The sequence below is a fragment of the Leptosomus discolor genome, chromosome 13 (assembly GCF_034619465.1).
Source record: "Leptosomus discolor isolate bLepDis1 chromosome 13, bLepDis1.hap2, whole genome shotgun sequence".
NCBI classification, from domain to species: Eukaryota; Metazoa; Chordata; class Aves; order Leptosomiformes; family Leptosomidae; genus Leptosomus; species Leptosomus discolor.
This window is the reverse complement of record NC_141403.1, coordinates 22145863-22165946: the sequence shown is the minus strand read 5'-3', so window position 1 is coordinate 22165946 and position 20084 is coordinate 22145863. Positions and strand designations below refer to the sequence as shown.

The 20084-nt window shown below is 43.8% G+C and overlaps 1 protein-coding gene across 4 annotated transcripts; it reads right to left on the bottom strand.

The window, feature by feature from the left end:
• Positions 1-396: 396 nt before the first annotated feature.
• ADNP2 (ADNP homeobox 2) lies at positions 397-19809 on the bottom strand. Of its 4 annotated transcripts, none has more exons than XM_086472690.1 (5): positions 19779-19809; positions 14169-14329; positions 12478-12597; positions 8340-8429; positions 397-3812 (listed from the first exon to the last, which is right to left on the bottom strand). In XM_086472690.1, exons 3-5 carry the CDS (start codon positions 12583-12585, stop codon positions 801-803), a joined length of 3210 nt encoding a protein of 1069 aa, XP_086328816.1. In that variant the 5' UTR covers positions 12586-12597; positions 14169-14329; positions 19779-19809; the 3' UTR covers positions 397-800. The 4 variants fall into 4 exon arrangements, with proteins under 4 accessions (XP_086328816.1, XP_086328815.1, XP_086328817.1 ...); XM_086472689.1 differs by lacking the exon at positions 19779-19809 and adding an exon at positions 17001-17018 and having other exon boundaries at positions 14169-14680; XM_086472691.1 differs by lacking the exon at positions 19779-19809 and adding an exon at positions 14507-14523.
• Positions 19810-20084: the final 275 nt, after the last annotated feature.

Below are 20084 nucleotides of genomic sequence, written 5' to 3'. Positions count from 1 at the left end.
TCGAACAACAGGCTGCAACACCAACAAAAAGAGTGAACGCTTCTGGGTAGCAGGATCTATTTAACAGATAACAACCATCTCAAGTCAGCTCATTAAAATACTTCAATAGGCACCCCTCCAGCCCCGCCCTGTTAACACCAGTTAGGTGCCACCAGTCACCAGACTGAACTGGCTCTGGTGTTTTGACTGAGGAGAGAAAAAAAAAAAAAAAAAAAAAGGGAAAAAAAAAAAAAAAAAAAAGATTGCCATGTATTTTATTGCTACCAGTGCACTGGGAATTTGAAGGGGCAATAGATATAAAGGCTACAATCACTTCCTCAGTAGATAAAACAAAAATAGGCTAAAAAATATTAGGACTTAAACCCACAAATAATCAAATAGATGTTTTTCACATAGTTTACCTCAGTATTTTAACCAACATTATACATTTTATTGTTTAGAAAAGATGACGACATTGCAGAACAATAAAATAAAATTTAACAGGACAAATGTTTTACATGGTGGTATAAAAAGTGTAATGGGACCCTGGAGGGGAGGAAAAGGAAACGGAACAAAAAAACCCCACTACTCCAGAAAAAGTAAAAAGCCAAAACAAATTCCAGATGTGTCTGAAGGTTTTAGCTTTTTCAAATACACAACTACGTGTGCCTTTCACAATAACAGTCACAACTGAACGAGACTTTCTGTACTACTGCACCCTTCAACAGGCCAGTATGCAAATTAAAACAAATAATACAATAAACCGCTAAACTGGTAAGTATGCAATTACAGACTGCTTTTAGCTGTTATAAAAGGCTACTTTACACATCTAATGGTTCATCTTTTATATTCAAACTGTGCTTAACATTTTTTAGTTCGGACATACTGAAACCCAGCAGCACAGACGGTTTGTGATTATTGATCGCCTTTAAGCAGAGATTCCTCGTTTTTCCAAAGAACGACGCCACATCAATTTTCCACACGTACAGCAGCGAGGACAGTACTTCCATCTCCTTTTTAGAAGGGTATGGCCTCTCGTGAAAGTAGTCTGTCAAAAACTGGTTTTGAGCCTCATACGAATTGTGATCGTACTGTCTGGGATCAACCGCGAGAATGCGAAGATCCTCACTGGAAGGAAGCTTCTTCACCTCAGTCCTGCTATTGACCTTCTGTCGTTTGAAAGGCACTACCCCTGCATTCACCTCGTTTTCTGGAGACAGAGCTATGCCAGTACTTAAGCTCAGAGGCTGCTGTTCCTTACTCCTTTGGTCTTCTGCAACAAAGCAGGAATCCGACTGCTTTCTTTTCAGCAGCACGGTGACATGCTTCTCGCCGTTCACAAACAGCAGCTCCTTCTTCTCCGTCCGCTCAAGCTGCATCTTCACACTCGAGTTGCTGTCTTTGGGAGCACTTCTACAGCGCAGCAAATGTACAGCAATGGCCGTCAGCGTCATATTGCCAGTGTACACACCGCAACAGTGGATGCATTTGAAAGCAGGAGACTTCAAAATGGTATGTACAGTCGGCATTATGTGATGCCGCTCTTTCAGATGCATTTCATAGGTTTCTTTACTCACAAACGTACCAAAGCAAAAGGGACAGGTTAACACTTTCTTGTTGCACCTGTTGTTCGCATCTGCTGTCTGAGGCTTCACTTTGATGTAAATGGGGACAAGTACCCTCGAATTGAGCGGGACTCCAACAAGCACTGCCAAATGTACCTCTCTTTCACCGAGGTCTTCTTTCGGTAACGCTGTATTGAAATCAAAGTGTGGAAATACAAGGTTACCCTGAGCATCACTACTGAGCTGAAACCCCCTGTTGCTATAATCTGCGTGTAGCTGCTGCTTCCCGTTGTGTGTAACTTTATTGTGCTCCACGAGGCTTTTCAAGTCATGGAAAGTAACTGTGCAAAACAAGCAAGCTAAGCCATGCATCAAGAGATGTTTCATGAGCTCCTCCTCAAAGAGAAAACATTGACAAGAGAAACACCGGACCGTCTTTTCCGTCATCCTCAGGAAGGGTGCGCAAGCTGCAAGTTTGTCAGGTTCCGGGGTTTGCTCCCTTTTTACTTCATCGTGTTTGTGGGCCACCTCCATGTGCACCTCGTAGACATTGGAAGGGAAAAGCTCATTGCAAACAGGGCACGTCTTCCACTGCTTCGCCTGTCTCATAGCCTGACTGGTTTCAGGACTGGGGGGGGAGCCTTGCAGTGATATATTCTGAGACGTTAAAAGCACGGGAGGAGAGGGCGCGCTAGCCGGTGACTGGGACAACTGAGTCACCGTCCCAGACTGCATGAGCTGGATGGGCACTTGTGGTGGCATAACAGTTGCTACTCCACCCCCAGGAGGTACAGGCAGAGTCACTGAAACTGGGGCAAGCGTGTACGTAGGTATCCCATTAACCTGCTTACCAGTTGGAATCAACTGCCTAAGTATGGAACCGGCAGTCAAAAAGGTCGCGTTTTGAGAAACTGCGGGTTGGACTGGCTGATTTACTGGGATAACTGCTGGGGCAACTGGCTGGTTAAGCTGAAGAAAGCCAGGTCTGACAGGCTGCCTGACAGGAACAACCCCGGAGGCAACAGGCTGGTTAAGCTGGAGAACGCCCGATGCCTGCGCGACAGGGAGGACGCCGGGACCAACGGGTCTATTCACATTCCCAAGCGACTGGTTGACGGAGAGAACCCCCGGTGCAACCGGTCGATTCACGGGGAGGACTCCTGGTGCAACCGGTCGATTCACGGGGCTGACAGGCTGAGTAACAGGCAGCGCCCCGGCGGCCACCGGACCATTGATAGTACCAATGGGCGGATTAATAGGGAAGAGGCCGGGCCCGACAGGCTGGTTGAGAGGAAGAACTGCGGGGGCCACCGCTCTATTCACGGTCCCGACAGAATGATTAAGAGGAATCTCCCCAGCCCCAACAGGCTGGTTAAGGGGGAGCCCATGGGAAACGATGATGGGCTGGGAAGGCGACGGCTGAATATTAACGTTGCTCTGACCTACGGGAAGATTACCAGGTACAAGAGTAACGTGTGACGGGATAACAGCCGGCGCAGAAGTTGTCTGTGGAAGGCTACCAGAGGCACTTGGAACAGTCAGGGATCCGACTGTGTTTTGAACTGCTTTGGGCTGCACCACACTCTGGGTTTGATTATTCTGTGGAACTGCAAGCTGGACGCACTCCGGAGCTGGGGCAGGACCTGCTGGGGCAGCGGCAGGCCCTGAGGAGGGAGCAGCCGCTGTCACACCTAGGGGAGGCTTTGGAGCAATATACATCTGCTTCACAAGTCCTGGCTTCTTAATATGTTCTGAAATCACGGATCGAAGTTTGTTCTCCAGGTCTCGGTGTGTTTCAGCTGTCAAGACATGAAACATTAAAGAATCCTGGCTGTTTGCAGAAGCATTACATTTTTTACAGTAGTGCTCAACAGAATTCTCTTTATGTTCATCAGGTTTCTGGCCAAAATACGTACTTATTAAGTTTTGAAAATGGTTCATCAGCACGTGTTTCTTCATATTGTAATACAATGTGTCTGTAAAGTGACATTTTAGACATGTAAAGTTTATGATGTCACTCCTGAATTGTTTCATGCCATCCAAAATGCTGACTGTATAGTTCTGTATTCTTTTATTAGACGAGTGAAACATTCGGATGTGTTTTCCCACTATTTTGGGATCAGAAGCAAATGCACATTTTGGGCAAGGAACCACCAGCTCTTGGTCCATTTCATCCTCATGGTAACGGTGCAAGTGATTCTTGAATGAAGTAAGCAATTTGGACGAGAACTTGCATAAGCCACAGCAGTACGGCTTTGTTCTGTATCTCTGCAATCAAAACAAAAACATCCACTTAGAAACTGCCAGTTCCTAAATCCCTGTTACCTGTTTGAAAGTAAGTCTGCACTGTCACCTGCCAAAAATGCCTTCACTGGACGTATAGCATGTGTCTTCTCAGTTTCTTCTGGTTTTGAATAGCAAACCTAAAGATGACACACTTAAAGGGAGAAACAGTCGTGCTCTTTTTGCTTCTTTATAATTTATCAGGAAGCCTTAAGTGAGTTCATTTCTACCCCAGTTCACAAGAAGTAATTCTGAAGCCCATTTTTAAACATGGGAATCCCAGAACAAGCTAAGAAGAATTTGTAAGCCATTGTACGTAGAGGGTGAAGCCTTCGCCATCAGGAAGAGCAGCCCTTTTAACATGGCACTTCTAAAGCTTTATTTAGTTCAGGGCCACCTCCTATCTACTGGAGAAAGGGAGAGAGAACGGGCGTGGGGGTTTTGTGCATTTCAATACCCTACCCCTCACTGAAAGCTCTCCAAAAGTACCTCTCCCAGCAAAGCCACAAAACACTAATTTTTTTTTTTTTAAGAACATTCTTTTGGAGCCAGATTAATAACAGAAAGTGAAAGGAATAAAACCCCCGTTTTATGATATAAAGCGGCAATGGCCTCTTTGTATTATCTCAACATACCAGACATCCCATCGCAGTAATTTCTTCAAGAAATCTCCTCTAGCACTTGTTATCGAGCATATACATTCTTCTCAGAAAATACTTTAACTGCGTAAAAATAAACCTATCCTCCACTGAACAGCAGTTTGCTCCCTCAATTACACGTCACTTGACAGCATTACTTTTTGTATCCATATGAACGTTATTTGTTCTTTCCAAAAAACTGGTGGCCCTGTCAACCATTTTTTCTTATCAGCTTCCCAGGAAGTGAACCCTGGCTCCTGCCAAAAACTACAGAATCCGTCACAGCAACACCCTGGTGACAAATCTGCGCCCTCAAACATCTAGTGGAACTTGTCTGTTCCCTCAGATGTGTTTTCCACCTGACTTCCAACTCTTAGGAAACATCATCCAAAGGGAACAAGCTGTTCCACCACTACAGCACCCAGCCTTGCGAATCACTCACATACCCGTCAGACACGTTATTAAGAACTCCAGCAAAAGTTTGTGCAGTTGTGGTTTTTTGTCCTTTCATGTAGCCATGAAGGTGTCATCTACTATAGCAGTGCTAGAAGAGTCTCCTGATGATAACCAAAAGTCTAACCTCCAAATTCAACGGATTGGGTCTGACAAAGCTCCTGGCTGGCTGAGGCTGATGAAGAAGGTATGTGAAGTTATCAGTGAGTTACCCTCTACTTACACTCTCTGTCTGGTCTCAGCTGCTAGTAAACAGCACCACAGCAAATCAGAAGCAGTTCAATCTCACTTTTCAAGTACACCGAGTAAAGAAAGGCCGCTGACACTCCTGAACGACTGAAGCACACAGAGCATTATTAAAAGCTGCCTTCTCTCTGAACATCGGGTGACCACTTATTTTAATTGCTTGTCTGTGGCTTAGAAAAGCTTAGATGCTTTTAAACACCGGGCCCATACCCTCTTTACTGCACCTGCCCCCATTTCTGGTCTGGGTCTTTCAGCCCCCCCAAACTCACACCACAGTGTAACACACTGCCAGCATCTCCTTGCTGTCAAGTCTGAACAATCGCTGTCAGGTGCAGCAAGGACACTCTACAAGTAAGTGGCCCAAGTGCTGTATAAATTTACTGTTCCATAGTAAAGATGTTTTTACTACTCATACAAACAAGCACTGCAGTATACCACTAAGAAACCACCCCAGTACCTGACTACTGTTAGGTCCAGGGGAAATAATGTTCTATGCCTTCTTAGATCTTTTGGTTTTTAATGGAGGCAAAAATTACGAGACTTCAGCAAAAGAAAAAAAAACTTCTGTACCTCAAGTTCTACAAAATTAGGACGAATCCTGAAGTCCCACTACTTAGCTCAAAAAACACACCACCACCAACAAATCCCCAAAAATCCTGTTTTGGCAGAACAGAAGTATGTGGAAGTCTGCTGCCTGCACGTTTTCTGGAGCTCTTCCATACGGACACCTTAGAAAATAATTTCGACAGCACGTTCTCCTTGCATACACATCTAAGCTGCTTTTTATGTTCACAAGTGCTCCTACAGTCTACTAATTGCATCTCAGCTTTACAGAAAATTTGACAAAACAAGAATTCTAAGCCACTTAGGAAAAATGAAGCATCTTGGAGATTGACCAATACAACCCTAAGCTGTACAAATGGAATCCAAAAAAAGGCTTGTTAGAGCATTTAGGAAAACTCCATCAGTCCCACTCCAAAGAACATACCCCAGAACGCAGTAACACTTTCCGTTGTGTAGTCTCACACTCCCCACAACCTAGAGACAAGCAGAAAGACACAATAGCCTCCAAAAACCAAAGTTCTTCCAGAACTAAAAACAGTACTAACGGTAGAAATCACCAACTCCTCCAAACAGACATCTTTCCCAGCCTACTGAGTTTCCAGTACAGCTCAAAAAACTTATTTTCCCTTTATGGCAACAACTTTGGAATAAAGCATCCTGAAGGACCAACTTCTTTTCTCCCATATCTAGGGAGCATGATGCCAACACATGTGAGTGATCTGCATCAAGAAACCATGGTTGTTTAGAGAAAATGGATAGGAACGAGTTTAGTATCCAAACAACAGAGCTTGGCAAACCTGTTCCACAGCAACACGTTACAAACTCTGCACTGAAGTGCATCAGATCAGATTCCACTCTTGGTTTTTGGACATATACAGATACTACTGGTCATACTGACCAGCTGAGCCAGGGTCTGTTTCTCCCTTCTCGTAAGGGATCAGGTCTCTCTGCCCGGTCTCTCTCCAGACAACAGGGTTATGAAAAAAAGATTCCCTCTCTAGTGCATGATTTTTAGTTCTTTTCCGTTTTCACTGAAATGGCTAATCTTTTCCTAAAGCACTGTGGAAGGAAGACAGGAAAAAAATAACCCCTTCATCTCAAGTTTTAGACAGGAATCTTCACCTGCTCTGTCTTCACCCTCCTCTTCCCTGCTTCATGTCCGGGGAGGAGGGGGAACCTCCCCTGCTCATCTCCCAACACAGAAGATCTCCCAACATCGAATTTCTTTCTTTAATCAGAAGGTGGAGCAGACTGCAAACCAGACAAAATCAGCAACACTAGAGTTCAGACAACATGCTGACTGGAGCCAGGAGACTTGGTAAAGGGTGAAGTTTTCCATGCACATAGTAAAGAAACAAAAAAGGAAGGAGGAAAATGGGAAAATTAAAAAAAAGAGAGACCATCATAACCATTAACGGGACGTAGGTAGTCCATTCACCTAAACTAAAAGCAGTCTTGACTGAAGGTAACTAAGCCTTATCTGGGGTGGTGCTGAGAGGCTAGATGCATTTTGTCCTACGGACCTAGTCAAACAAGTCACATTTGACCCTCTCACCCACAAATCCACATGAACAGATGAACCTTCAGCCTTAAATGTGTGAACCCAAGTTCAGGAAAGGAGAACTAGGAGTCAAAGCAGACCAAGGTCCTGAAGGGAGGGGAGGGAGGAGGCATCACTTTCCATTAAACGAGGGTTTGTCAAAGACTGAGCGGCTCTGTTTGGTCAGCCTGTGTGCTGAGGGCTTTGCAACTTGGCAGCCTCAGGTGGTTTTAAACGGTAAAGGCAGATTAAAAAAAAATCCTGGCAAACCACCACCACGCTATGCTGAACCGTGTCTTTTTTGATTCAGGATGAACAGAGCAGACCCTCTGCTGTTTACGTGCTGCTGACAGGCCTTTGTCATGGAAGCAATCAGGAGCCCTAGGGCTCTTCAGCAAGACTGAGAAAAGACTACTTCTGGATATACTCCTATGCTCCACATAGTATCTTCCAAACTCGCTAGAATATAACATTACAGAAATCCTTTGGTTTGTTCATCTTAACCCTGCCTTTCTTGTAGAGCCTAACTTTACACGAGATTCCAGCTGTATAGAACTAAAAGCTGCTTCACATGCACAATTCTAACGGGAATACGGCTTCCACTGCAACCTCCTCCCAAGCTGCTAATAATTTCAGCTTAATCCGCTCGTGTCGATGCAATCACATTTTCACCCCTCCAGTGAAATAACAGGCATGTTGTGTACAAAAGCATATTAAGACTATGCATCAGATTAGGCTAAAAAAGAACGTTAATTAATGTGACATCTTAAATACTGATGTTCAAGGTTGCATTCTTAAAGACAACGAACAGCACGTATAGTCCTTATAATCACCTGCATTACAGGGAAGAACACAGTGGAAACGAAAGATTATTTCCTGACTAATAGCACTTAGAAAACAGATGTTAAAGGTTTGTTGTTGGGTTTTTTTGGGTTTTTTGTTTGGGTTTTGTTTGGTTGGTTTTTTAACTAAAAAAGGTGTATTTTAACTTTTTCAGGACTACTAAAAGTGATAAAATCCAGCGACTCCACATGCACACCCACCCAGAATCTCTACCACAAATATACATACCTTCCTTTTGCCCACAGACTCCCAAGGAGAGACATCACTCCATGAAGTGTTACAAAAGTGTTTTTCACCTGGGTCAAAACTTTTAAGATTCTAAAAGAAAAAAGAAAACAAGAAGTAATCTGCTTTCTCAGTCTCTTCTGAATGCAAAAACAGTCTCAACACAGAGCAAGGAAAACAAAAAAAGGAAAAAAAAAAATCACCTAGAGGATGAAAGGGAAGTCCATGGAGTATTCGGATACAGGTCTCAAAACTCAGTTCAAATAAACTGCTTCTTTGACCTCTCTTTGATTTATTTTACCTCAAATACTTGTTCATATGACTACTTCATAATATAGTAGGAATTCTGAACACTTCATAGTTACTGAAAATAATCTAGGAGTGAACATATTTACACTTTAATTCCATTGCTTCGAGCCAAGTTTACAGAGAACACTGAAAGGAATTTTCTCCCTCTACCTTCCTCCTCCTAAATCTGTAATATTTCACTATTTACTTCCATTTCTTAACTCACCACTATGATTTACTTTGCGACAGGTTTTAGTGTTAAGTCTTCATAGCATTGCTATGCTTGTAACTTTGAAAAATGAAGACGTTCCCAAAGCTTATTTCAAAGAGCAGCGGTATTTGTCCTCAAGCTGCAGAAACAACAGTATTACCACGCCTGGAACAACCATGTCAGGGTAAGCAGCTTTCCTTAGAGCATTCTTCTAATCGATCCCATCACAGCAGTTTTTGTTCCTCAAGCCAAAGACAGCTACTACTCTTCTCAGAGGCCCACACATATCCAAACACAAACTTCATGAAAAAAACCCCTTAGATTCCTGCTTGCTTGGCACTTCTGAAGACCCTAAGCTAGCTCCAACAGCACACTAGTATGTCTTAGATGAAACACAGGCTACAAATCCAGGCTTAAGCCCCAGAAACCAGCATCACTTCTCCCCTCAAATTCTCCTTCCCTTTCACATACTCCTCTTCATTCAAAATTCTGCAAGATGCTTAGAAAGGGCAAGATGTTTTCACCTCTGCACCAAACCCCACTGGAACAGCAGAAGCAGATAATAAAGATCTTTTAAGATTATATCATCTTCAAGAGAAGTGGAATTCATAAATCTAACAGTTTGTGGTCAAAAAAACAATGCAATATTTACATGACATTTACAAGCAACACAGGATATATTGAGCAACAAAAAGAAACAGAGCCTCCAGCAGTCAAACACACGATCCTACTGAAGGCAGGCTCTGCCTGCACTAGGCTCCTGTCCACACCGTGCAACTGTGAGCATCGCTGTGTGTACAACAGATTATAGTGAGCCAGAGGGTCATGCCAGTCAATCTCATTTAAGTTACTCAAGAATTCAGAAAAATATAGCTTAGTTTGCAATAAGCTTGCTATCTTTTTCAACCATCAGGTTTCCCCAAGGAGAATCCTGAAGAGCTCAGGTCAACAACAAATCCCTTCCATTCTAACCAACACCTCCACACTGAACAAGTCATCTATTTGCCCTCCAGCCACACCTTCTAAAAAAAAAAAAAAACCCCACCACCTTCGAAAGTGTCCCACAGCCCTAGAGAACACCATGCTTTTCTTACATATGTTTGACAGAGAAAACAGAGACTCAGTATTTACTAACAGTTCTTCAGCCAAACGCACTGGAGTGAATTAAACACTGTGAAAAGTTTTCTTGAAGTTGATGGCCTACCCCAAACTCGTTCTGCTTTTGGTTTGAGTACTCTCAGGCTCCTAGACTTGAACACCAGATTCCCACAAGCCAAATGTGTGTGTCAGTCGAGATCATTCTGCTGAAACAGCCCTTTCCTACAGAGCCATATTCACTGACAAAAACAACCGTTCCTACCACTACTGTTAGTGCTGGAAACGGCTGTTCTGACCTCTTGCTCTAAACAGAGATCCACACTGACACCCCAGAAGCAAGCTTTGGTCAGGGAACTTGCTATGCCCTTACCACATTTCTCACTTCAAAGAGGAGAGGAAAACAGGAAAAGGGCAAAGATACTGAGAAGAGAATGAAAACCCTCCGAGAAGCCCTATTAATCCCGATGTATAGTGGGTATTTCTAAGTTTAAGAGAAAAACATTTGAAAACAAAGAACTGCTCTCCCCTCTGTGTTAAAACAATCACTGTTTGCCAGAACAAAAAAGATAAAATGCTCAGTTTAAATGAAAACTAAAGATCACAACCTGTTAAAGAAGCTAAAATACGTTAGTAAAGAAAAGTCTGACATTACAGTGTACTTAAAAGTACTACTTTGAAAAATCAAACTAGTAATCTAGCACAAAAGGCTCATGTTTTCTTCCTAGCATAGATCAATTAAGAACTTTTAGCCTAAAAAGTAATCCATTTGGTCTCCAAGCTACAAAGAGATACTAGTAGTGCGTGAAATTCCTTCACCTTCCTCACAAACTGCTTATTAGAACAGTTTAAGACCAATTTTAAGACCAGATGGCAGGTCAAGTTTCTATCATACCATTTCATACTGTTTCCTAAATTGTTCAGACTCCTCACAAGGACAATGTCCAGAAATCAATCTTAATATTGGGGGGGGGGACAACACACAAAACAACACACCACCAACTTAAGCTACTTCTCACTATTAAGACATCACAAACCCTATTCTACCAAAAATCATCATATGAGCTAAGTACAAATCAAGTTCTAAAACCCATTCTTCTTGCTGCTAAAGTTATATCAAAACCAGCCCCGGATTGCCTGGAAAAAAAACAAACTGAAGTTACGAACTTGGCTGAGGGAGAATTAATTATTCGCAAAAAATTAAAACTGTAATTTTTTTAGCCGACAGAGCTCTTTCCAGTGTGGAAATGCTCACTGGGTTCCCCACCACCACCATCTATTAAAAATGAAACAAAACCGAAAAAACACACACACACGCTCCTCCCCCCCCGCCCCCCCCCAAAAAAACCCAACCCAACACACCTTATTCCTCATTCACCGCTAAACCCCATATTGCGATCAAAAACTTCAGACTGCAATCAATTTCAGAGGAAAAAAAAAAAAAAAAAAATCAGCACCATCAAAACATTTCTACTTCAAAGGGTCAGGACAGAACAGCTTCTGACTTAAGAGGGTTACTTACAAAACAATACACAACACAATAAAAACAGTCTGAAAATGGAAATCACTAGGCAAATACATTTTTCCCTGAGCTCTTATGACATTTATTTAGATATATCAAACACCATTCAAGTGCAATAACCAAGAATGTTCCAGAATTAGTTATGCATGTAGATCTTCAGCATTTTTTCCAACTGTTTACTCACACAGTTTCAGAACAAAACACCACAAGAGGCACAGCAGCACCCCTACAGAGAATTAACTCCGCTCCATGTGAAGAGATGAACATAGTGAACAGCCAGAAGAGCCTCTGCACCAGCTGGCTGGAACACACCCCTGTGTGGTCACCGAGGCGCATCCCTGCATCCGCACTGCTCCTGCCATCAGGCTGGCCAAGCTGACGGTGGGGATCCCTCCTGCTTGTGGCACAACGCCCTCCCTGACAGCGGCAACAACGGTACTTGACAGCCCCAGTACCCTCACATGGGATTTTCAGATGCAGACCGGACCTACAGCTCCGCAAGACAAGTTTGGTATTTTTCCCCGGACACAAAGTTTAAAGGCCTGCAACAAAATTACTGGGCCTAATTGCTTGTCCCTTTTCAGAAAAGCTGACCATTTCTGTATCCTTCAGAAGCTTAGCTTGACGTGATGGGATGCCTTTGAGTCGGCTCGAGTCTTCACCTGCTTGTGACTTTAAAAGAATCACAAAAAAGTTGCCGTGTAGTACATAAATAACACTTCACTAGTCTGCAGTGTTTTTCCTAAAGCCGTACTGTTTCCTTTTTTTCTTGAAATACTACCAGCAGAGAATATGCAGCACCATCTATAACACATCTGGTTGAGAAAGACAGTTTCTTTCAATGTTATGTACCAAAACACTAAACTCCACCCCTGGCATATGAGTAGTCAGTCACAAGTAATCCTTCCAGCAAAGACCCCATCATAAAGACCTATAGCAGAGGAGTAACATACATACACTAAAAAGTGATATATTTTCTAAGGGTTTATGTTTCAGATTGGTTTACATTATTTCAAATGCTTTACCTTCAACAATTCCCTGCAGCTGTCAAGCCCAAGGTCCGCAAGAATGCTCTTCACCTTTTTTCGAGCCTTCCTGATATTATCAAGATTTTGAACAGGAATTTGAAACATTTTGCACTTTGCCTGAAAAAGAAACACAAACAGCGATGGAATACTTGAACACAGGCACTTGCACTCAACAGTATTACAACAAAAACTAAAGTCTGAAAAATGTATTCTTAAACATGAAAACCCAAAAGCCTTAAGCCAAAGAACTGGTCTCATTAATATTTCCTAGTAGGATCACTTGCTTCCTCTTAAAGGAAACAGAATCTGATTGGGGGCGGGGAAACCCTTCACATGTCTTCTATCTAAACAAAGTTCCAAGATTTTCTTTCGGATCTCTTTGTGCCTATATAGCAGCTATACTGGGTTTTGGGGGGGGTTTTAAGAGAATATGAACACCGGAATTTTACTAAGTTCTATTCAGAAAATTACTATAACCTCATTTAAGAAGGAGGAATTCAACATCTTTCACCTTGAATGTTAGCATCAAGATGAGAAGCCTCTTTGATAATTTGGCTTGTTGTCATGTACGTTCATGCTTAAAACACGGTTGCTAGTAAAATCTGGATTTTCTGCCCAAGTTTCTGCTGCTGTAAGCTGATATGACCTTGGCAGAAAACAGGCAACTACAATATTAATGCAGTAGAAATGAAATGTAATTAACGTACGACACTGATAGCCAAACACGCTGAAGTGGGACAAATTTTTTTAATACCCGTATGCTTTTAGCTCTCCTCCTCTGAAGAAGTGTATATAGCTCTACCACCTTCCCCTGCTCCAGAATCTGGATTTATATCCTACCCTGCTCCCTCCAGCAAGCTGCTGAAGTCCAACACAGGGCAGAAAAGACTAAAGCAAGATTACAGGCTGGAAAGACAGATTATCTGCTGCGGGGCACCCACTGGAAGGGCTGCTGTGCTGCGGGGCTGCCCATCTGCCTAGAACCTACCACCAGGAAGGGCCTAGTGCTTCCCCAGCAGCCAGGCTTTTATCGTGGCTTATCTTCAGCTCCCAGGACATCATAAGGTATCCCCATGGGCTTAGCTTTGGAAGTATGTGCCTTTATCACCTCCTCCCTAGATTACAGCAAAACGCAATTTGAACTGAGATTTAAGAAACTTAAATGGGCACAGAACACAACAAAACTACCCGGCACTGAAAAAGGTCACTGGGAGCTTCACAGGTATTTCTTTGCTCTTAAAGAGCTGCCAGAGGACCCAGTAGAGTTTAAAAGAGCTCAGTCCTTACTGCTAAACAATTCATCCATCCAGGACAAGTTCTAACAAGAAGAAAAAAAAAAAACAACCACACAACAGAAAATCCCCAAACAGTACTTCAGTCTTGATGGTCCCAAATGTCTTGAAAAGCTGTACTTCCCCCCCCGCCAAAAAAGAAAAAAAGAAAAAAAAAAAAAAAAAAAAAAAAGACTGTGAAGGTAAAATCTTTGCCTTGAAAGGCAAGACTTTCCTGTAAACAGTTGCAAAAACCCCTCCCACATAAGAGAGAAGCTACAAGCTAAGCCTCACCAAAAGCAAAGAAATTTTTCTACTCTGTATGTCATCACTCAAGATAAAAAAAAACCCAAACCCTTAATTTACGTACAAAACATACAATTGAGGTTTTTTGAAATTAAAATTCAAACAACTCACATGCTATTCTCCTCTTCTTCTCCCCCCAAAGGAAAGGTGTGTAGAGAGAAATGGAGAGGGAGCCCCATTTGACAGATGCTAGTCTTGTTTTCTAAAATTTTTTATCGGTAAGAAGTCTGGAAGACATTCTGATACCATTGGGATAGGTGTGGAACAGGAACCTATACAGAATGGAATAAATCAGAGTAACTAGTCTGGCATTCTATCAAAATCCAAGGAGCAAAACTAACTAAGACGTCAAACCCTGGTTTTAAACCAAAGTCAACCGGGAATTCGTACAGTCTCTGGTTAAAGCTTTGTGAGCAGTCCCTCTACGACAGCAGGTTATGTGCACCAACCCCATGGTCCACTGCAGGCAAGAACAGAGCTGACAGGGTGTCACCATGCTCAGATCAGCCAGAAGGTGGTTCAACACGTTAGGCTCCACTGGAAACCGTTCCTCCATTTCAGTCCTTTAACTGATACACACTGATGCTACCGAGAAGGTGAAGCAGACATTTCTTGAGGCATGTCTATCTCACAAAAAAGAAACATTAGTCTACAACGGTGGTATAGCATGTAACATCCATATATCTCAAGAGTTTTCTTAACCAGTAACCTTTCTGAAATGGAAGTCATTAATCCAGGAAAAAGCAAGAAACACAACAACAAGAATGAAAAGGAAAAAAAAAAAAGGAAAGAAACTTGAATACAAATGATGTAGTTTTCAAGTAGCTAGTCTTTAATCCAAAAAAGATGTGTATTTCTGTATCACGTGCAAGACTATTCAGCTGGTCTCTAAACAAACTGCTTGGGAGCAAGACTGTTACTCAGCTAACATTCTCTGTATCCAGCAATAAAGGTTACAAAATTTCACCCTTCTAGGCATATTCATTCAAGCCCTGAGTTTAATTCCCCAATGACTACACAGCTTATTATTCATCCTCTTTTACTGCTAATTTATTTCTCTGGTATTTTGGACATTCTTCAAGCTTTAGCTTGCACTCCAGTTCCACGCCTAACTACCGACAATCTTTTGTTGGTACGCCTCCCGGTATTAACCAGCAAATTCAACATGAAAGCACTCCAGTAAATTTAAACCCGAGTTACTCCAGCCCAAGCACCTTGATCCTTTTACCACACAGGCTACCTAGAAGACAAAATTTATTTTAAACTACTTTAATTATGTTTTCCAAGAAACTGATAACCCATGGAGCTTTCACTCAGTTCCTTTCATCAACAGAACCAAGGCAAGTTAGTAGCAAAACAAGAGAACCACTGTAGCACCTGATGTCCCAAATTCAACTCTAAAAATGTCATTCAACCCTGCTCAGGCATTTTGTCTGTCAATCTACGCCTGCATTTACTGTCCATTTAGATAACACCTCCATAATGATACAGCAAACGGGAGTTTTATGCACCACTAAAGGTTCCCTTCATTTCTACACCATTTGTAACCACGTATTACAACATCCAACTACATTCAGCTTTCCAACAAAGGTCATAAATCCAATTCTTCCTGTAGTACTGTAGTACTTTAATACTAGCCTAAACAAGTAACAGTCTGGACAGTACCTTACTAGTTAAAGACAAATACTACTAGTTTGCCAAGTAACTCTGCTTGACTAGAATTTCTCTGCGCTGAAAAAGAAAAAATACTAACATTTCACCTCTTCAAAGTGAGAGGTCACCGCAGAATGGAAAGTTCCCATTTGCCTTCCTTTTAGTCTGCTACTTAGGACAATACTCATTCCCCTCGGAAGGTACCTCCAGAGGACACCCAGTCCAGCCTCCTATTCAAAGCAGGCTCAGCAATGAAATGCAACCAGGGCATGCTGTGTCTTGGACAGTCAGGTCTTGAAAACCTCCACAGAGGCTGGACAGCCTCTCTGGGCAACCTCTTCCAGTGATGGACTGTACTCGCAGGGAAAGGCTTTTTTCCTTACATCAAATGAGCATCGTTTTCGTTTGTGCTCCTAAGGAAACCAGGCATATATACTCAAATTAAATATGAAGCTGGTACGGAGGTGGAGCAAGGAAGATGCACACATGTGCCTTCCACGTGCATGCAAACACATCCAGCAGAATCTGACAGTAAACTAAGTAATCTGGCATTTATAGAGATTTCATGAAAACAGGCAGCCAGAGAGAAGGTCTATTAAAAAATCTACAGAGAAAAACGTCGCAATGTAACCTTAGTTAGAAACCAGGGAACCTACACAGAAGCCAGATCTCCAGGTGAGTCCCTAGGAGTTGGCCTTCACTAGTCTCTTGCTCACAGAGCTGCTTATAGTAGGGAAATTATGAAAGGCTTACGGAATTTTGTCCTTTCACATTATCTGCTTTGGAAATTCAATAATTTTTAGTTTCTATGCCTTTTTTATCTAGTAAACTGACATTAGCAACTCGTGGAGAGATTTTTATAAAGACTTTCAAGTTTTGGGATATTTGGGTTGGAAGTACTTTCAAATGTTTGTTCACCAACTTGTATTTCAGCAGTTATCCGAGCTGACAAGCACCCATAAAGAATTCTTAATTTTCATTTTAGTAAACCCATTAGAAGTTGATAACTCAGTATTATCTGTAATTATAACAGTTTTTATCTGTTTTATCTGTAATTATAAAAAATAACAGTAACAACTGCTTCATTCCTGACAAGCAAATGAGAGCACGCGATCTGCTAATTCTCAGAATCTAAAGACCACCACTGGACAGCAAAGACAGCAGCTATGAAGACAGGCACACTGAGAAACTGCCTAGAAGAATGTGAGTGCAGCTTGGCCATGCCAAATTTTACTCTTATAGATTTTGTTTTGTTTCTGATAAGCTTACAAGCCCTCCACCAAGTCATACCTGGATATCTGCCCAACAGCATACTACACGGATGGTTCCATTCCCTGGACTCTTATCTGTGCCTTCTGAGATAGGCCTAACTGGATTTAACAGTACGTTGGCACCATCAAAGCTTATCCAGCGTTTGGAGGGAGAGAGAAGAAATGCATATAGCTTCCTATCAATATCTCTACGTGTCTGAACAGCTTTGAAAGATTTGATTCCTGGAAAGAAAAAACAGTCAATTGATTAGAATGGATGCTATTCTTGTTTATTATTTCATTTGTTGTAAATTAAAATTAAACTGACTACAAAAAACCTAGATTAATAAAACTTACTAATAGTTCTGGTCAACAAAATAATGCTACTTTATCTTCTTAAATTCCAGTTCCTGTCCAAGCGCAACTTGATAGAAATCTCAGGTTAAAAAAAAAAAAATTTTTTAGTGCAACTAAATCAGAAACCTTTAGGGGTCTCAAATTCTAGATCCCTCACAGTCACAAAGCTGTTAAAGCAGTCACCTACCCCAACGCAAGGCTGGCCACCATTCAGTCGCAGCTAACAAGCAGACAGCATTACGGCAGCAATCACACAGACGAAGCTACAACATATCAACCTGCACCTTCCCCAAAAAGGCCAAGTCAAACAAAGCTAGATCACTAACTTCAGCTTCTGTGGTTTAAATAACTACTGCGACGCACAATCAAGTCTCCGAGCCTAGTGAGAAGAGAGGAAGGGACTACACCCTTCTAGCTCCTGGAGCCCTCCTAAAGCACCGCGACTCACAGAGCTTGACTCCCTTGGGGACCAGCATTAGCCAGAGACTGAACCCAGCAGGTCCCACACCCATTCTAGACGACTTGAGCATCCATGTGGAGCCTACTCGAATCCCACAGGACTCATCACCCTCTGTGAGTAGGGGTCCCACACAGAGCCCAGCTACTCTAGGAAGAAGTACAACTGCATCCGTACTGCCCTCGTCCGCCTGGTAGGACTCAAAAAGGCGTTTCACAGAGATGCACAGAACAGCCCAGAGCACAGATAACCCACAACCTGAGTAATTCAGCGAGGGGACAGACCTGAAAATAATAAGGCTGTGCTACAGGTTTCAGCAGGAGGACTGTAGTGTTTAAACACAAAGCAGCTCTACCAGCGTTCAGCAAGACTTAACCCAAACCAAGGAGTTCCCAGTGGTAAAACATAAGGTATTATAAAACTGTTTGTGTGCTCTTCATTGTGTCCGAAGATTTGTTATAATTTGGGGGGGTTATTTTGGGGTTTTTTTTGTTTGGTTGGGGTTTTTTTTGTTGGTGTTCTTTTTTTACAAAACTTTCATGACATGAACTATTAGAGTTACGGGTCTTATTATAGCTTATAACGGCATATTTATTACACACAGTTTGTCTAAATATTGCTTTAAAGAAATCCCCTTTTCTTGTTCAAAAATAATCCAAAAGTCTATTGAGAAGAGCACTAACATTTCTAGAAGGTAGATTGGGTTAGGGATCCCAAGAGTGAGCCTTTATAAGTATTTCATTACAAGTCTTTAAAACTTTTAGAGGTTCAAACATATATCTTTGATGACAGAAAACTTTCAAACAAGTATTTTCGATGATAAAAAACTGTTACGGAAAACAAGCAATTCCCCCACAATAGTTCACCTGTGACAACTTTTCACCAGTTGAAAGGGAGTGGTTCAGTTTGGACAGCACAGCACTATGAACCACTGCAGCAAAAGTCAAACACCTATCCTTTATTCCACTTACAAATCAGGATAAAAAGAACTTCCCATTACTTGCTCTCTAGCACAGGGCAAGCACATTCAAATGGTTTTAATGATTTGCATTGTACGGGTTATGTTTCTTTACATTATTCATAAACTTTTTATTTTCTCAAATTTATGCATTGCTGAAGTACCGCAAGAACATCCAACGCTATTTTGCACTGCATTAACATTTTAATTCTAATTTTGTACACACACTATTCCCAAGCACGTTATAGTTTTCCATAAACTGTTTCAAATCCTAGTATTGCCTAGAAGTAATTAAGACTTTTCACCCACACGGACTTTCAGACAACCTGTTAAGTGGGTTCCTTAGATACTCCATCGCTTGAAGATGGACAGAAATCAGGGGAAAAAAAGCGGCCCTAAACGGCTGTTCAGCAACTAGCCGCAAAGCAGCGAGTCTGCCCCGTGTTAAAACGCCTCATTAGGCTAATTACCCCTTCCGATCCGGGCACACCCGGGCAGGGGTTACCCCCACCCTGGACCGCGCCGCCCTCCGGCCAAGCCCGCCCGCCAGACCCCGCAGCCAGGGCCCCCGCGGCCCTGCCCCCTCCGCGCCCCGCCACCCGGCCCGCTCTCCAGAGCACCGGCACTGCCCGGCGGCCCCGGCCGGCCGCTGATCGCCGGGGCGCCGACAGCCTCGGGCCTCACAGGAGGCGCCCCCGGCCGGGCCCCCTGGAGCGGCCCAGCCACCGCGGGGCCTTCAGCACGGGCCGGGAGGCTCGGGAACTCCCCCGCTGCGAAAAGGGAACACGACGCGGCCCCACTCCTCGCCGCGGCACGGCTGGGAGCCTGCTCGCCCGTCCACTAGCCCTCGGCGAAGCGGGGTCTGGGGTTCCCAGCAGCCCGTCCAGGCGAGCCAGGCGCGCTGGAGCCGCGGTATGAACAGCCGCCGGGGCTGGCCCCCGCGGCACAGCACCCCCGTCCGCGGAGCCGCCCTGCCCCCGCCGGGCACCTCCGCCTCTCCGCGCCCCTCGGGGCGGGTCGCCGCCGGCTCACCCCGCTGCACCTACCCGGCCGGGCTGCAGGGGGAGCACGCCGCCGCTCCGCCGCCTCGCCGCCGTCACTCCTGCCGCCGCCGCCTGCCGGGTCGCGGGCCCACGCCGCAGCCTCCACCTCCCGCTCCTCACGGCGCTGGCCCCGCCGCCGCCGCCGCCTCAACCGCCTCAGCCGCCGCGCCCCTCCCGCGCCGCGCCGTGCCGGCCGCCCCGCCCCGCGGCTCCTCCTCCTCCTCCTCCTCCTCCGCCGCCTGCTGCTGCTGCTGCTGCCGCGCTCACTCCGCGCCCCGCGAGGGCGGCAGCGGCAGCATCGCTGGAGCC